Consider the following 17,290-nt stretch of genomic DNA (forward strand, 5'->3'; position numbering starts at 1 on the left):
AATTACAGAAATGATTACCAACATTAGGAAATTTACACTGAACACCCACATGAGTAAGGCAGGATTCATGTAACGTGTCACAATTCAGTTATATAAAAGCATTTCTTTGCTTTTTGTAAAGAACAGTCAAGGAAAGCATTTCAGATTTTACCTAGCTCTTTCACTTTTGTGACAATTTGTGCTACAAGTGAAGATTCACAGCAGTCTGAGGAAGGCACTGAAATGGAAAAAAAACAAAAACAAAAACAAAAACTCGTGATTTTTTCACAAAAGGTAAGGTGTATTTAAAGATTTACATATGATTAAAGTTTCTACTACTGTACCCATTTTACTAAAATAAATGCTTGAAAACTAAACAGAATTAAATTAAATAGAATTAAAAGCTGCCTTTAAAACAACAAAGAGAAATGGTGGAGGAAATACACAACATCATGGAAGAAAAACTGGTAAAGATAAAGAACCAATGTACTGGATTCCTATGTATTGCTAATAACTACAAGATTATGAGTCTTTTTTAAAATAAATTTATTTATTTTATTTATTTTTCAATAAGTGGTGCTAGGAAAACTGGACAGCTACATGTAAAAGAATGAAATTAGAACACTCCCTAACACCATACACAAACATAAACTCAAAATGGATTAAAGACCTAAATGTAAGGCCAGACACTATAAAATTCTTAGAGGAAAACACAGGAGGACACTCTATGACATAAATCACAGCAAGATACTTTTTGACCCTCCTCCTAGAGAAATGGAAATAAAAACAAAAGTAAACAAATGGGACCTAGTGAAACTTAAAAGCTTTTGCACAGCAAAGGAAACCATAAACAAGATGAAAAGATAACCCTCAGAATGGGAAAAAATATTTGCAAACAAAGCAACTGACAAAGGATTAATCTCCAAAATATACAAGCAGCTCACGTAGCTCAGTATCAAAAAAACCAAACAACCAAATCCAAAAATGGGCAGAAGAACTAAATAGACATTTCTCCAAAGAAGACATACAGATGGCCAACAAACACATGAAAAGGTGTTCAACATTACTAATCATTAGAGAAATGCAAATCAAAACTACACTGAGGTATCTCCTCACACCAGTCAGAATGGCCACCATCAAAAAATCTACAAACAATAAATGCTGGAGAGGGTGTGGAGAAAAGGGAACCCTGTTGCACTGTAGGTGGGAATGTAAATTGATACAGCCACTCTGGAGAACAGTATGGAGGTTCCTTAAAAAACTAAAAATAGAACTACCATATGACCCCAGCAATCCCGCTACTGGGCATATACCCTGAGAAAACCATAATTCATAAAGAGTCATGTACCACAATGTTCATTGCAGCACTATTTACAATAGCCAGGACACGGAAGCAACCTAAGTGTCCATCGAAAGATGAATGGATAAAGAAGATGTGGCACATATATACAATGGAATATTACTCAGCCAAAACAGAAACGAAATTGAGTTACTTGTAGTGAGGTGGATAGACCTAGAGTCTGTCATACAGAGTGAAGTAAGTCAAAAAGAGAAAGACAAATACCGTACGTTAACACATATATGGAATCTAAAAACAAAAAAGTTCTGAATAACCTAGGGGCAGGATGGAATAAAGATATAGACGTAGAGAATGGACTTGATATGGGGAGGGGGAAGGGTAAGCTGGGACGAAGTGAGAGAGTAGCTCTGACATATATACACTACCAAATGTAAAATAGATAGCAGCCACATAGCACAGGGAGATCAGATCGGTGGTTTGTGACCACCTAGAGGGGTGGGATAAGGAGGGTGGGAGGGAGATGCAAGAGGGAGGGGATATATGTATACGTATACCTGATTCACTTTGTTATACAGCAGAAACTAAAACAACAGTGTAAAGCAATTATACTGCAATAAAGATGTTAAAAATCTTTTTTTAAAAGGGACACCTAAAAAAAATTAAAATAAATTTATTTATTTATTTATTTTTGGCTGCATTGGGTCTTCGTTGCTGTGCGCAGCAATTCTCTAGTTGCGGTGAGCGGGGGCTACTCTTCATTGCAGTGCACGGGCTTCTCATTGTGGTGCCTTCTCTTGTTGAGGAACACGGGCTCTAAGCTCGCGGGCTTCAGTAGTTGTGGCATGCAGGCTCAGTAGTTGTGGCTCACGGGCTCTAGAGCGCAGGCTCAGTAGTTGTGGCGCTCAGGCTTAGTTGTTCCGAGGCATGTGGGATCTTTCTAGACCAGGGATTGAACCTATGTCCCCTGCACTGGCAGGCAGATTCTTAACGACTGCACCACCAGTGAAGTCCCCAACATTATGATTCTTGAAAGCAAAAATGACACCTTATAGCTAAAATATATTCTTAATTTACTTCCTTTATGTAAGTAGATTGTTTTAACATATTATTGGGATAATGAGAGTTAATTAAAAATGAAAAGTAACTTATTTTTCATAAAATACTTGTCCAAATAATAGTTTCACAAAAAGAGAAAAAGAAGTACAGTTAAGCCCACTCACTGATTAAGGACAGCAGGCACAAGTGAGTTGTATCAATCCAAGAGCACAGACGCACCATTTAAATCATTTGCTTACCATCTGATGTAGGCATATAGGGTCTGCACATGCTACAATCAAAACCAATGTCTGCTACATTTTCCACTTCCTCTTCAGTATTTAAGTTTTGACAAACTGCATGCATCCATCTAGAAAGACCATATTCATACATTAAAAAAAAAGAAGAAATATACTGAGGATGGCTTCCTTTTAAAAACTGCAACAGGAGCTGACAGCCTCCAACCTTAAAGCCCCCAAGTCTCACGTGCTCCTCCCACCTAGCCCATGTCACCCCTCTCTAACCATTCCTATCGACCCCAAAAAACTGTCAGAGCTGAGAAGAAGAAAAAAGCAATGAGAACAAGTACTATGAACGAAGCAAAAGCACATTATATGAGGATGGGATAATTGCTTTATGACAAAATACTGAGTATTTCAGAGACAGCACGGAAGCTAGTTAGGGTGAGTAGAAAGGAATTCACATAACGGAGTGGTGCAGCACGTACGTGCCCCAGGTGACGCACCTACTGTGGAGTAGACAGAGCTTGTGTAAGTGATAATGAACGGTCACTGGGAAATAAAAGTTACCCTGCCTTAGAACAAAGAATTGGTAGGCAGAATCCTGAGAATCCCGTACTACTGATGAAATAATATGATCACTAATATTACATGTATGGTGCTAACAGAGCACAATAATATACCACTGAAATCAAAGAACTCAACCCTCAGAAAGCCCCAAGTGAAAACTGTTTAGCCTAGAACTGAGAATATGAAACAGAAAACTTCTGTTAAGCTTCTAGCTGACTAAAAATCTGGAAAGGAAAACTCTTACTTCTTACCGTTAAGATAGAAGAAAGTTATTTTTCAATTTCCTTTTGCTATATTTAAGAGAGAAAAGCTTACAAAAGATGAAGAAAAACAGCACAATACCTATCACATTGTCTACACTGCAGAATAAGGTCTTCTTCTCTATAGTTTCGGTAGCAGACGGGGCAGGAGGACAGGCTTGCACACGGAGCGCACTGTGTGTAGTTGTTCTGCCATTCACATCTCAGACCTGCAGATGTCGCTCCACAGTGTCTGCACCACACACACCTGAAACCCAACACCGCACAAGTCTCAATTTTATTTACTCAGTTATTTAGTTACTGAAATTCAAGAAGCTACACAAGAACAGAACAGGGGGAAAGTATTTAATGCACATTTGAAAAATTTTCTGGTTAGTGGTATCGATCATTGTCAACATGTACCACGCAATTAAGCAGTTGTTGCTAATTTGTGAAAACTAAAGTATTGTGGGAAAGTTCTGAACTTAAAAAGTCTAACAAGGGAAACATAAGTCCTAGGGTACCATTTGCACTTCCAGCCTCCTTTGGGAACTGTCTGCAGTGGCGGGTCCAAGCAGTAGGTGTGATAACTTATGTCACAATCGTCGCACAGCAGGAGTCTTCCTGGGTCTGTCGCCTTCCCACAGGCCTCACACACAGTGCATTCCAGACACCTCCAACCCTTGCTCAGAACCACTTTCGTGATCTGCAAAAGAAACAACCAAGCCATGTGATTCATACGTTAACCTACCCCTCATGCAAACATGATCAAATACGCCATATCTGATCAAGCGCCAAATGAACTCGGTGCTTACATACCTAGGAGCAGAAAAGAGGCAAAAGCAACTAACATTTACTGAGCACCAACAGTGGCCCAATTCCGGGGTGACCACGTTCATGTACTTTTCGGAGTCTCCTACTGGACAGAATAATATAAAGGGATCCATATTTTAATGCCCTTTTCAGTTTATGTAACTACCTTGTGCTCTGGATTTTATGTCCACTTGACAGGTGTGGTAACTGGTTTTTAAAGAAAACAAGTAAATGACCCCATTATTGTTAACACAGGACTTGAAAATGTATTGATAAAGTTTTAATCTATGACATTTCATGAATTCATGATCCTGAAACTTGTGTACATCACATAAGGACTTGTATATTAAAATCAATATTAAAAATGCAAAGAAAATTAAGGTACAGCATGAGTTCCCAAGGCCATTTTATGGTCTTGGAGGATTTTAGGCTAAGAAGCTAGGACTTCTTAAGTTCATATTCAGCCCTCTGCTTATTCTCCTTTGCCTCAAGGGTCTAACTTAAGTGGAAAAATTTGAGAATCTCTATGCTTCTAATAAATTCCAGAAAACAGCCACATCATGGAGTATTAAAAATTTGGAACAAACTAAGAGATCTCAAAAGACTAGAGTCTACAGGTAAAAAGGACCGCAAAGAACCTGTGTTATAACAAAATAGCAAACAATCAAGATACAGAATAAAAATTAAGATCATGAAGAATAAGGTCTTAAAACTACTTGAGGGCTTCCCTGGTGGCGCAGTGGTTGAGAGTCCGCCTGCCGATGCAGGGGACACGGGTTCATGCCCCGGTCCGGGAGGATCCCACATGCCGCGGAGCAGCTGGGCCCGTGAGCCATGGCCACTGAGCCTGCGCGTCCGGAGCCTGTGCTCCATAACGGGATAGGCCACAACAGTGAGAGGCCCGCATACTGAAAAAAAAAAAAAAAAACTACACAAGAGTTAAATAAATGAACAACTATCAAAGTAGCATCAAACTTTCCAACTCTGGATGCTAAAAGAGTGTAACAGTTTCCAATTCTACAGGTAAATACTTCTCAAGGTACAATCCTTAATCTAACTAAACAAGCAATTAAGTGTTAAAGTGGAATGCCTTTCAGACAAAGACTCAAAATTCAGCTTCCAAGTACCCTTTCTAATGAAGTTACTTAAGAGATATGAGGAACAAAGTGAGGGTGTATACCAAGAAAAAGGAAGACGTGGGATCTAGAAAGCAATGAACCCAAAAGAGGATGTCATCCCAGAGATGTTTGAGGATGAGAACTGAGTAACAGACCTAGAAGTTACCAGCCCAGCTCAGAACAGGGAAAAAGCAGAGTGTGGAAGGGGGTAAGCCTTTCCCAGAAAAACAGTTACTTGCTGAAATAATCTGATATGATCATGCTTCTACAGTAGGTAAAAACAAATAAAAACTAATGGAGAATCATGAATCATTATTTTCTTCTTGCTATTGAAAACTCCATGAAAAACAAAATAAAGTCATAGTACACTATTTAGATCTCCAGTGAACATTTATGGAGTCATAGCCAACATTGTTTATTAACTAAATATAGTAAAACAACTATACTGGGACGATGCTGGGAGAAGGCAGGAGGTGTATTTTAAGAGCTCAATCAGCATTTATTTATTTATTTATAGAGGCAAGTCAACAAAATCTAACACACATAAAGGAGTAACACGAGTATATTATTTAGCGCTGTACAGTTAACTACAAAAAGAAGGACCTGAACGAACCCAAAGGGGTTGCATTGTGGGGAAGAGGACTCAGATGTGAAGGCAGAGGAAGACGGGTCGGTCGGTTACCATAAGGCTCGTAAAGACATTTGCTTCTTAAGCGTGTATATTTATTACTTTGATTAGCCTACTGATACGTTTAACTTAGTCTTAGATTATCAGATTATATTATTTACCCAAATGGAAGAAACAGCCTAGGGTAGGAAGAGCAGGGGAGCATAGAGCAGTAGCCAGCAAACTTTTTCTGTAAAGGACAGGGTAATAAATATTCTAGACTTCGCTGGCCAGGCAGTATGTTAAACTACATAATTGTGCCACTGTAGTGTGAAGCTCACTACAGACATATGTAAACAAAAGAGCATGGCTGTGTTCCAATAAAACTTCACTTACAAAAATAGGCAGTGGGCAAGATTTGGCCTGTGTGGCAGTTTACCAATCCCTGGCTTAGAAGAAAGGTAAGATGAAGATAAAGTAGTAGAGTTTTTTTTAATGATGTATCTTCATTCCCACTAAGTTTTCCTGTTTCACAGTCTGTGGTCCATTACAGCCGAATTCTCAAGTCCCTCAGTTTAAAGTGACTCTTCAACACACTACAGTCTGGTCGCTCTGCCCACCACCAGTGAAACTGCTCAAGTCAGTCAGTCAAGACCTTACTGCCAAATCTAGATGACGTACTAGTGTTTATCATTTGAACTCTCTGCGGTATTTCAACATTTGAACAATACCCCCCCCCCTTTGAAACTCCCTCTTAGTGCAGATTTCAGGGCTCTACTATCCACTCTTTTTTGTCTCATATTGAACTGGTTTTATCTTCATTTTTAAGAGCTCTTTGAACCAAGATATTATCCAGGGTCCCCATCCATGTATCATGTCTAAGGTATGAGAGATGTGTTTTATAGTCTAACGGATATTTGCTTCAACTACGTTGGAGTAACTGAAACGAGACCTGTCCCCCATCAGAAAACACTAGGAAACTGGGCAAAATTTATGAAACACTTGTTTTCAGATACCGGACAAAAGGCAGTGTAAGACTTTTTCTGAGAGGAGGGAAACAAGCAAGGAGAGTCCTATGATATTCTTCCGCCTATAGCCATTTTTCCAGAATGATCCCCAGGGAAGGACGAGCCCAGGCAAGTACAACGGGCTCACTGAGTTTAGGACACACTGCTGGAGTTCAGGGGGCTGAGGCAGTTGGAATGTGCAGGACAGAGCACTGGAAAGAAGGGAGCAGTAAGAAAGAACTCCAAAAAAAAAAAAAAAGAAAGAACTCCAGGAATCGACACAGTATTTCCCTTTAGTCTTCGACTGAACACCAAGCTGCACATCCAGGAGGTCACACAAGGACCCAAAACCAGGGTAAAGAAGAGCTGCTGGGAATCTGTAATAAATATCAGAGTGCACACAGTGCTGGAAGACATCTGAATCTCAACCAAGTCAGACTGAAAAGACACTGGTGAATAGGGGCCTGTAGGGATCAGAAAGGGGAAGGTTTAGGGAGAATTCAACAGAGACCTCATAAAGGCCATGCCTCAAGTATTAAACTGGTGCTAGAACAGCAGTTAGGAAAGTGTGATCTAAACTATTCACTTTAATTCACTCTGTGATGTTTTGTAGACGCTACATGATGTATAAAACATCATTACATTGGCATTATACAAGGTGTGTCTGCATAATTTTGTGTTTTAAAATATTCTCAGTTGTAATTTTTAGAACAGTAAATATTCAATCATTATTATCTTCATAGACAAAATCTCCTTGGGGTCCTCAATACTTTTTTAAGAGTGCTAAGGGTTCTAAGACCAAAAAGTTTGAGAATAGCCACCTCAGAGTGAAGGCTCTGTGGACTCACCTCAAAGCTTGACACAAAGAAGTGTCAAAAGGTTCAAACTTATCCACAAATAACTGCCTGCCACAACAAAATCTCACTGCGTTTTAAAGGAACAAAATCTAGACTCTCAACAATACACCATCACAATGCACAATGTCCACATTCAATCAAAACTTACTAGATGTTAAAAAGAAAGCTGTAAAACATTTACAAAATGAAAAATTAGTTAATACAAAATGAAAAATGTCAGGGATGATAGAAGTAGCAGACTATTATAAACTTTTCAAGGACTTGAAACAAAAAGCATAATGAAGAAAAAATTTAAAACCACAAGATAAGTATAAGCTATAGAATGGAACTGAGATTAAAAAACAGAATTATCTGGGTAAAAAATCCATTGGATGAGGGCTTCCCTGGTGGCACAGTGGTTGAGAGTCCACCTGCCAATGCAGGGGACACGGGTTCGTGCCCTGGTCCGGGAAGATCCCACATGCCGCGGAGCGGCTAGGCCCGTGAGCCGTGGCCGCTGAGCCTGCGCGTCCGGAGCCTGTGCTCCGCAAGGAGAGAGGCCACAACAGTGAGAGGCCCGCGTACAGCCAAAAAAAAAACCCCACTGGATGGCCTTAAAAATAGGCTGGATACTGCATAATAATAGTGCATTCTGGGAACGTAATAGAACTATACAAACTAAAGCACAGAAAGAAAAACAATTGGGGGAAAAAACCCAACAAGGTGTTAGTGATCTGAGGACAATATCACACAATTTTGCACACAACTGAGATTCCAAAAAGGCAGTGAAGGAGCAGGGGGGTGGGGGGGTGAAGTGGAGGGTGTACTTTAATATTTCAAGTACTTAAATATTGTCACATATGTATAATAATCCTAACAAGCAATAACTGATTAATTATAAGAACTGGAAGCAGCATGATACTAATCAAATCAATACATTTTTGTTAACCTGAAGCATATTTGCATTAATAATTAAATCTAAGCGTACTCACCTTAATACTGACGCAGTATGGATGGTAACACTGACCACACTGAGAACAGGCAAGTAATCTTCCCTCTGCTCCTTGGCCAAAACTGCCACAAACTACACACATATCCTGAAATTAAGAACACATTAACGTATTTTAAATTCCACACCAAACTAAGACTATACCAATATACTAATTTTATAATTTTTATAAAGCACCTTCTTAGTTGGTATAGCTCTAGAGCTAAATATTAAATGACTGCAGTACATACGGGATAAAGTAGAAATGGGCAAGGAGGAGTTCAAAAGTGGAAGACAGGGCTTCCCTGGTGGCACAGTGGTTAAGAATCCTCCTGCAAATGCAGGGGACAAAGGTTCGAGCCCTGGTCTGGGAAGATCCCACATGCCGCGGAGCAACTAAGACTGTGTGCCACAACTACTCAGCCTGCGATCTAGAGCCCACGAGCCACAACTACTGAAGCCCGCATGCCTAGAGCCCGTGCTCCACAACAAGAGAAGCCACCGCAATGAGAAGCCCGCGTACCACATGGAAGACTAGCCCTCGTTCGCTGCAACTAGAGAAAGCCCACACCCAGCAACAAAGACCCAACTCAGCCATTAATTAATAAAGTAATTAATTTTTTAAAAAGTGCAAGACAAATAATTTAGTTCAAACCTGATGCAAAGTGAACTTGTCACTGCTAGAAAACAACACAACTGTATTGTGCATAGAGTTTTCTTCTTCATCCTTATTTGATGAAATATCTGCAGCAGACACCTATGAAAAGCAAAACACACGAAATGTGAAGTTACATTTTTCACCTGTATTATACCTGACTGAAAAGCTTAAGAAGATTCATGTTTAAAGTACAACTTTTTTGCCAGAGACTATACTAACAATTCCCAATTAGATTATTATTACCAAGATACTACTATAAAGTATAAATTATGGCATTTTTTAAATTCACTTGTCTCTTCAGAGTTACAAGCCCCATAGATCAGGAAGTGAGAAAACATAAATATGTCTTTAGTAAGACTGATTAACCAGAAATTCTAATCAAGAAACAAACAAAAACATTGTATGTGTGTATACTTATATATGGATGTACACACACACACACACACACAGATACACACACATATATCATTCCATTTTAGTGACTCTTAAAACCTGCAATGGGGGTACAGCAAAATGAGATGTATAAAGCTGTAAGTATAAAATACACACCAGATATTAAAGACCTAGTATCAAACAAAAAAGAACATAAATATAGGTCAAATAATTCTGTGTATTTTATAAATTACATGTTGAAATGATACTATTTTGGATATACTGGGTCAAACAGTATATATTAAAATTAAATTTCACCTACTCCTCTCTCTTTTTTTAATGTAGCTACTAGGAAGTTTTTTTGTTTGTTTTAATTTGTTTATTTTTTGGCTGTGCCACATGGCCTGCAGGCTGTTAGTTCCCCAACCAGGAATCAAACCCTGGCCCTTGGTAGTGAGAGCACGGAGTCCTAACCACTGGACCATCAGGGAATTCCCTAGGAAGTTTTAAATTGCATATATGGTTCACATATTTCTTTGGGGGCAGCAGTGTTTTAGAATATAATTATTTTGAATAACTTATCATAATTTCAGTCTTAGCCAAAGAATTATCAACCATAGCCGTTCAATTCTGGACTTGTTAAATTTGACCAAATCAACTAAGTACACACTGGCTTATTAGTAATTATTTCCAGAGTGCTTATCATGAAAAAAGCTCTGAATGAGATGCTAAAAAAGAGAATGGGGAAGCCAATGCCAGAACTATAAACTCTCTTTGCTTTAAAAGCTTACAACATAGCTTGGAAGAACTGAGCTGAAACACAACAGGTTAGGGTCAAAATGAAAAGTAATAGAAATTACTGTTCTTGAGGAATAACTGAAAGAAGACTAACTATCAATAAATAGAAGGAGTATATTACAGTAATAAAATTTTTCAGTGCAAAAGACTTTAAATGCAGTTTTAATGAACAGTTCTATGGTTTTACGACAGTAATCGATAAAAGCAATTTATAGTCACAAAGGCCTAAAGACAACATGGGAAAAGTGTAAGCAACCTAACTGGTCAGCACTAGGGAATGACTAAAACTAGGAACAATCCAAACTATGAAAAATTATGCAGCATTTAAAAAACAGCAAGGCAGAAATCTGTACGGATTTCCATGAAGAAAATCACATGCTACACTGTTGAGGTGAAAAACAAGCTGCAGAGTAATACATGAGCCAGGGCACTACGGTATAAAAACACACAAAACAATTACGTGTCTGCCTTATGGCCATGTATCATAGGCTGAAGCATAAGAAATTGCTGTTCAAAGGTCAAAGGGGGTTGAATGTTGGCAATTTCATATGGATCAACCTAAAATGTAAATGCCCAAAACTGGTGACAGGGAGAAAATCAGGACTCAACTAGTAGACAAAACTTCCATCTATCTAAAAAATATTAATTTTTTAAACTGAGGAAATGTATCCATATGTTATATGCATATCCCAAAATTACCTTTTAGTCAAACACGATGATTCATAAAAGTAGAATAATCATTCCATCAGTAATAAATTAAGTGCCTACCAGAGTGGATGGAGTAATCTCAGTAATTCAAACACAGGACTAATGATACATTGAGAACATCATTAAAATACATAACTGAAACAGCTAGAATATAGGTAACAAAAGTATTCAATATATTGAAATAAGTATCCATTTCTACCTCCCCATCTCCAACATGGGAACACAAAACAGGTCTTACAACTGGGTAACACGTAGTAAGTAGCTCACAAATTGTAGAAGTGTTATTCTTATTTTCAAAGGAAAATTTACCCAGAGAATGCTTTTGTTAAACTGAAAAACAAGGATGGAACACAGTATTCCCCGTATCAACCAGAAACAAAGTCTGCAGTAGAAAGCTGCAGTATCCCCTAAATCAAGCAGGGGGACAAGAACGTGCTAAAAAAAAAAAAAAAAAAATCAAGATTTTTTTAAAATAGCAATTCATACATGTAAGAAAGAAAACTCTATCATCTAGCTTAGTGACACATTGTTTTCATTTCATACTTTATTTCATGATCTTGAAACTGTCAGAAAAATAAAATCTACCTCAAAGGCAATCTCTGACAAAGTATGCACTATTGTTCCCTGCACAGATAACAGTCTGATCTGTTCTGAAGGTTACAAAAGTTTTATTTTCCTGAACCACAGATATAAGCCGAAGAAAAGAGAAAACTCTAGCCTAAACCTCAAAAGTTGGGCATTTCCAAGCAGGGACACAAAAAAGAAAACCAAAAAACGGAAGAGCAAATTAAACTCAAAGTGAGAGAAAAGGAAATGATAAAGATCAGAGTGGAAATCAATAGAATAGAAAGTAGGAAAAAATACAGAAAAACGAATGAAAGCAAAGGCTGGCTCAAAAAAGGTCAATAAAATTGATAAACCTCGGGCTTCCCTGGTGGCGCAGTGGTTGAGGGTCCGCCTGCCGATGCAGGGAACACGGGTTCGTGCCCCGGTCCGGGAGGATCCCACATGCCGCAGAGCGGCTGGGCCCGTGAGCCATGGCCGCTGAGCCTGCGCGTCCGGAGCCTGTGCTCCGCAACGGGAGAGGCCACAGCAGTGAGAGGCCCGCGTACCGCAAAAAAAAATTGATAAACCTCAAGCAAGACTGATCAGGAAAATGGAGAAAACACACAAATTACCAACAACAGGAACGAGGAACATCACTACCAATTCAAAAGGACAGTAAAGGAACACTATTATCCATTCTAGAACAGATTTGTCAACCTACATGAAACAAATTCCTTAAAAGACAAATTCATGCAAGAAAAAACAGATAACCTAAATAGCCCTATACCTATGAAAGACATTGAATTTGTACTTGAAAATCTTCCAATAAAGAAAACTCCTGGCCAAAATGGCTCCACTAATGATTCTATCTATAAATAATATAAGAAAGAAATTCCCAACACTACACAACTTTTCTAGAAAACTGAAGAGCAAACTATATTTCCCAATCATTCTATGAAGCCAGAATTATGCCGATATGAAAACCAAAGACATGATAAGAAAATAAGACTATAGACCAATATCCCTCATGAACACAGATATAAAAAGTCTAAAGCTTTTAGCAAACTGAATCCAACATCACGACCAAGTAGAGTTTAACCCAGGAATGCAAGATTGCTTTAGCACACACACATGAAGATGTAACTCACATATCAACAAACAAGCTACATGATCACCTCTACAAATGCAAAAAAAAGCACATTTGACAGAATCTACTTCTGACATCTACTCCTAATTAAAAAAAAAAAATCTCAGCAGACTATTAATAGAAAGGAAATTCCTCACACTGATTTAGGATGTCTATTAAAACAAAACTAAGGCTAACACCATACTTAATTATGAAAAACTATATGCTTTCTCCTCAAGGTCAAAAACAAGGTTATCTGAGCTCTTCACTTCTGTTCGACACTATACTGAAGGCTATAGCAAATGCAAAAAAGAATAGACACGAAAGGACTCCAGATTAAAAAGAAACACGTAAAACTTTATCTGCAGACAACGTGATTGTTTATGTAGAAAACCCAATGGATTCTACAAACAAGCAATTAGAATAACAGATACACAAAAAGGAGTAGTATTTCTGGATACTAGCAACTGACAAACACAATTTGAAATTAAGACAACACTACCATTAACAATAGCATAAAAAATATGGAAGATGGAGATAAATCTGATTAACAGTATCTGTTCAACCTGTCTGTTGAAAACTAAAGAACATCGCTGAAAGAAATTAAGGAAGACCTAAAGAAATGGAGAGATACAGGTGCTGATGGGTTCAAAAACTCAATATGGTTAAAATGTCAATCTTCCCCAAATTAATCTATAGTTTGAATGCAAACACAATCAAGATCCTAGCAGGCTTATCTATAGATATTGACAAGCTAATACAAAAATTCATATAGAAGTACAAAGGATTTAGAATAGTCAAAACAATTTTGAAAAGTAGAAAATCAGAACACTACCAGTGTTCGATTTCAAGAGCAGCTGTAAAGTAGAAGTAATCAAAATAGTGGAGTATTGGCCTAAAGAAATGGAGCAATCGTACAGCATGAGATTCCAAAAATAGATCCACATATATGATAACTAATTTTCAAGAATGATGAAAGGCAATTCAGAGAAACAGTGCTAAAACAACCAGCTACTCAGTATGTAAAAAAATGAACTTCCATCTTTATTCATACCATACATTTAAAAAACTCAAATCCCATTATAGATCTAAATGAAATACCTTTCTAGAAGAAAACACAGAATATCTTTGTGACCTTGGGTGACACAAGTATTTCTCAGCACCAAAAAGCACAATCCACAGAAGAAGAAAAAAATTAATAAACTGGACTCCATCAAAATTAAATCAACTGCTCTGTGAAAGACACAGTTAAGAAAATGCAAAGACAAACCCCAAAATGCAAGAAAATATTTGCAAATCATATATATGATGAAGAGCTTGTGTCCAGAATACATAAAGAAATCTCAAAACTCAGTTAATTAAAAAACTACTCAATTTTGGGCTTCCCTGGTGGTGCAGTGTTTAAGAATCCACCTGCCAATGCAAGGGACAGGGGTTTGAGCCCTGGTTCAGGAAGATCCCACATGCTGCAGAGCAACTAAGCCCGTGCGCCACAACTACTGAGCCTGCGCTCTAGAGCCCACGAGCCACAACTACTGAAGCCCGCGTGCCTGGAGCCCGTGCTACGCAACAAGAGAAGCCACTGCAATGAGAAGCCTCTGTACCGCAAGGAAGAGTAGCCCCGCTCGCCGCAACTAGAGAAAGCCCATGCGCAGCAACAAAGACCCAACGCAGCCAAAAATAAAAACAAATAAATTTTAAAAAAAATACTCGATTTTGTAAAATGTATTAAAGATCTGAAGAGTGACTTTATCAAAGAAGATATACAGATAGCAAATAAGCACCTAAAAAAGCTGATCAATATCACAAGTTATTAGAGAAATGCAAGTCAGATACTCTTAACACACCTCTTACAATGGCTAAAATTAAGAAGACTGGCCATACCAAATGTGGGTGAGTATGTGGAGGAAATGGAACCTTACATATTCTTGCAAATATAAAATGTCACACCCAACTTGAAAACCAACCTTTTCTTAAAAAGCTAAGCATATACCTACCATACATCCAGCCATTCCATTTCTATATGTTTACCCATGAGAAAAGAAAACATATCCACAGGTGAACTTATATGTAAAAGTTTGGAGCAGTTTTATTTCTAATAGCCAAACAATGGAAGCAAACATAATGTCCTTCAATAGGTGAACAGATACACAAACTGTGGCACATCCATGCTATGGAACGCTCTTCAACAAAAAGGAACTGTTAACACACACAAGAGCATGAATTAATATCAAAATAATTATGTTGAGTGAAATAAATCATATCAAAAAGAGTATATTCAGCATGATTCCACTTACACAGACTCCAGAAAATGCAAACCAATCGACAGAAATGGAAATCAGATCAGTCATTGCCTGGGGGTAAGGCAGGAAGGCAGGCAAAGGGATTTCAGAGAGGCACAAAGAAACTTTGAGGGCCGAATATGTTCTTAACTGTAGTGTGGTTTTCAAGGGTGTACACATGTGTCAAAACCTATGAGACTGTACACTTCAAATATTTGTACCTTATTTTGTATCAATTTTACCTCAATAGGCCTATTAATTCGGGGAGTGGGGAGGGAGGGAGAGACTTGCTTTAAAAAAAAACCACCAGAATCCAAGTTTCCTTACTCCTTTAGCAGCAAACTGAACAATCCCACCTGCATCCTGGACTTAATATGACAATTAGAATCTGAAAAACAGTAGCAAATTGAACAATCCCACCTGTATCCTGAACTTAACATGACAATTAGAATCTGAAAAACAGGGTATCGGTAAAATAGTAAAGTTATTGCAGGAAATATCTGCTATTATTTTTTGCCAAATGCAGTTTTTTCAATACACATTTAAACAAAGCCTCATAATGTGCCAATGACCATACAGTTATCAATCTTAAATTCAAATAAGTCAAAGACAGTCATAAAATCTTCAACATTTTTAGACTCCATACTAATCTACAACATTTCTAATTTTTTCTGTAAACCATATTACATATTACTGAGAGCAACTACAATCAAAAATTTAAAACACCAACATAATTAAATTCTTCAAATAAACTCAAGAATATAACAGAAGTTTTGTTTTAATAGAAGAGCAAATATACTGCATATTGGATTTTGGAGAAGAAAGATCAGAGTCAAAGAGGAATGTAAGAAAAAAGGAATGAAAAAGTAGAAAATATAGAAGAAAACCTCACCAGAGGTTTAAAAAGAAATGCAGATGGAGATAAAATTTTAGCCTGTTTATGTGACTCTTAGAATCTAAGTAATTTGGTACAAATGAGCTGATCATCGTCGGCCGACACATTAAGGACTGTAGCAAATGTAAAGTGAGCGGGCCTTACCCCGGGCAACACAACTGCCCCGATTCCACTTTTCAACTTTGATCTGCCTCTGCCGCCTCGTCCTGACAGTCCTGCACCACGAGGTCTCCGCTTTCCTGGAAATCCTGACCCCCGGCCCTACACGACAGATACGGAAAAGTCAGCATTCTGTAAAAGCCCAAAAGAATTTTAAATCCAAAATGTGAGATAAACCGTCTTATTAAATGTTACACAAATACTTGCTTCTCCCTTTTATTCCAATCAGATGATAAATATTAAGAGACCAGGCTTATTATTTGCATCTTTCAGTATGTATTCTACGACTTAAACATCTACAACCTTAGAATCAAACTTGGTCTGTTACTGTGAATGCCCTGCAACAGCAAACCTTGGCACTGTATTTCCGTTTCCTAATCCTACATCCTAGGGGGCAGAAAAGCCACAACTCTATCCAGGTATTTTCAGGCGCAACAAATTGTATTGTATTATAGAGCAAGTATGAGGAAGGACTCTCTTGCTAACTGGTTTCTTGTAATTGCAACGATATTAATAGTTATCATATGCTTAGTACTTATTATGTACTGCTCGAAGCACTTGTTCCTCTCAACAATCTCATAAGGTCAATACTATTTCATCATCCCCACTTCAGAGGTAAGTACACTGGGGAATAAAAAGGTTAAGTAACTTGCGCCAAGTCAGACACCTGGCAAGCCTGGCTCCAGTGACCTCACTCTTAACCACTATTCTGCACCGCTGCGTTGCACAAAAGCTCATTTTTACTATGTGCAACAGTATTTTTTCTGTCGTGAAAACTGTCAATATCCTCTAACCGTTCAATACCTGACCATACAGGAAAGCTGATGAAAAATTAAAAGGCTTGCTTTAAATCACCTAGATAATAATTACTTCAAGTGGAAATAATTTATGTGAATTTTTACACAAGAAAAAATTCTATGGGAAAATATGTTGAATTCCCTGATATTTTAACAAATAAGCACTAAGGTTTTGTGTTGCTGTTTTCTTATTTATTCTCAGACTTATGTATTACTAC

At 37.9% G+C, this 17,290-nt stretch overlaps 1 protein-coding gene across 5 annotated transcripts in view; it reads right to left on the reverse strand.

Annotated features, from left to right (window-relative positions):
- The window catches only part of KMT2C (lysine methyltransferase 2C), a 293,733-nt gene that overhangs the window by 81,625 nt on the left and 194,818 nt on the right, over positions 1–17,290 (reverse strand). For all 5 annotated transcript variants that reach the window (XM_079931158.1, XM_079931159.1, XM_079931156.1 and 2 more), the window contains 7 exons: positions 16,261–16,377; positions 9,387–9,488; positions 8,736–8,840; positions 3,887–4,068; positions 3,466–3,630; positions 2,575–2,684; positions 152–217 (listed from right to left, as the gene is read on the reverse strand). In XM_079931158.1, the coding sequence (XP_079787284.1) occupies positions 152–217; positions 2,575–2,684; positions 3,466–3,630; positions 3,887–4,068; positions 8,736–8,840; positions 9,387–9,488; positions 16,261–16,377 (847 nt within the window). The remainder of the gene's footprint in view (positions 1–151; positions 218–2,574; positions 2,685–3,465; positions 3,631–3,886; positions 4,069–8,735; positions 8,841–9,386; positions 9,489–16,260; positions 16,378–17,290) is intronic.

This window comes from Stenella coeruleoalba (assembly GCF_951394435.1).
Source record: "Stenella coeruleoalba genome assembly, chromosome: 9".
Taxonomy (NCBI): domain Eukaryota; kingdom Metazoa; phylum Chordata; class Mammalia; order Artiodactyla; family Delphinidae; genus Stenella; species Stenella coeruleoalba.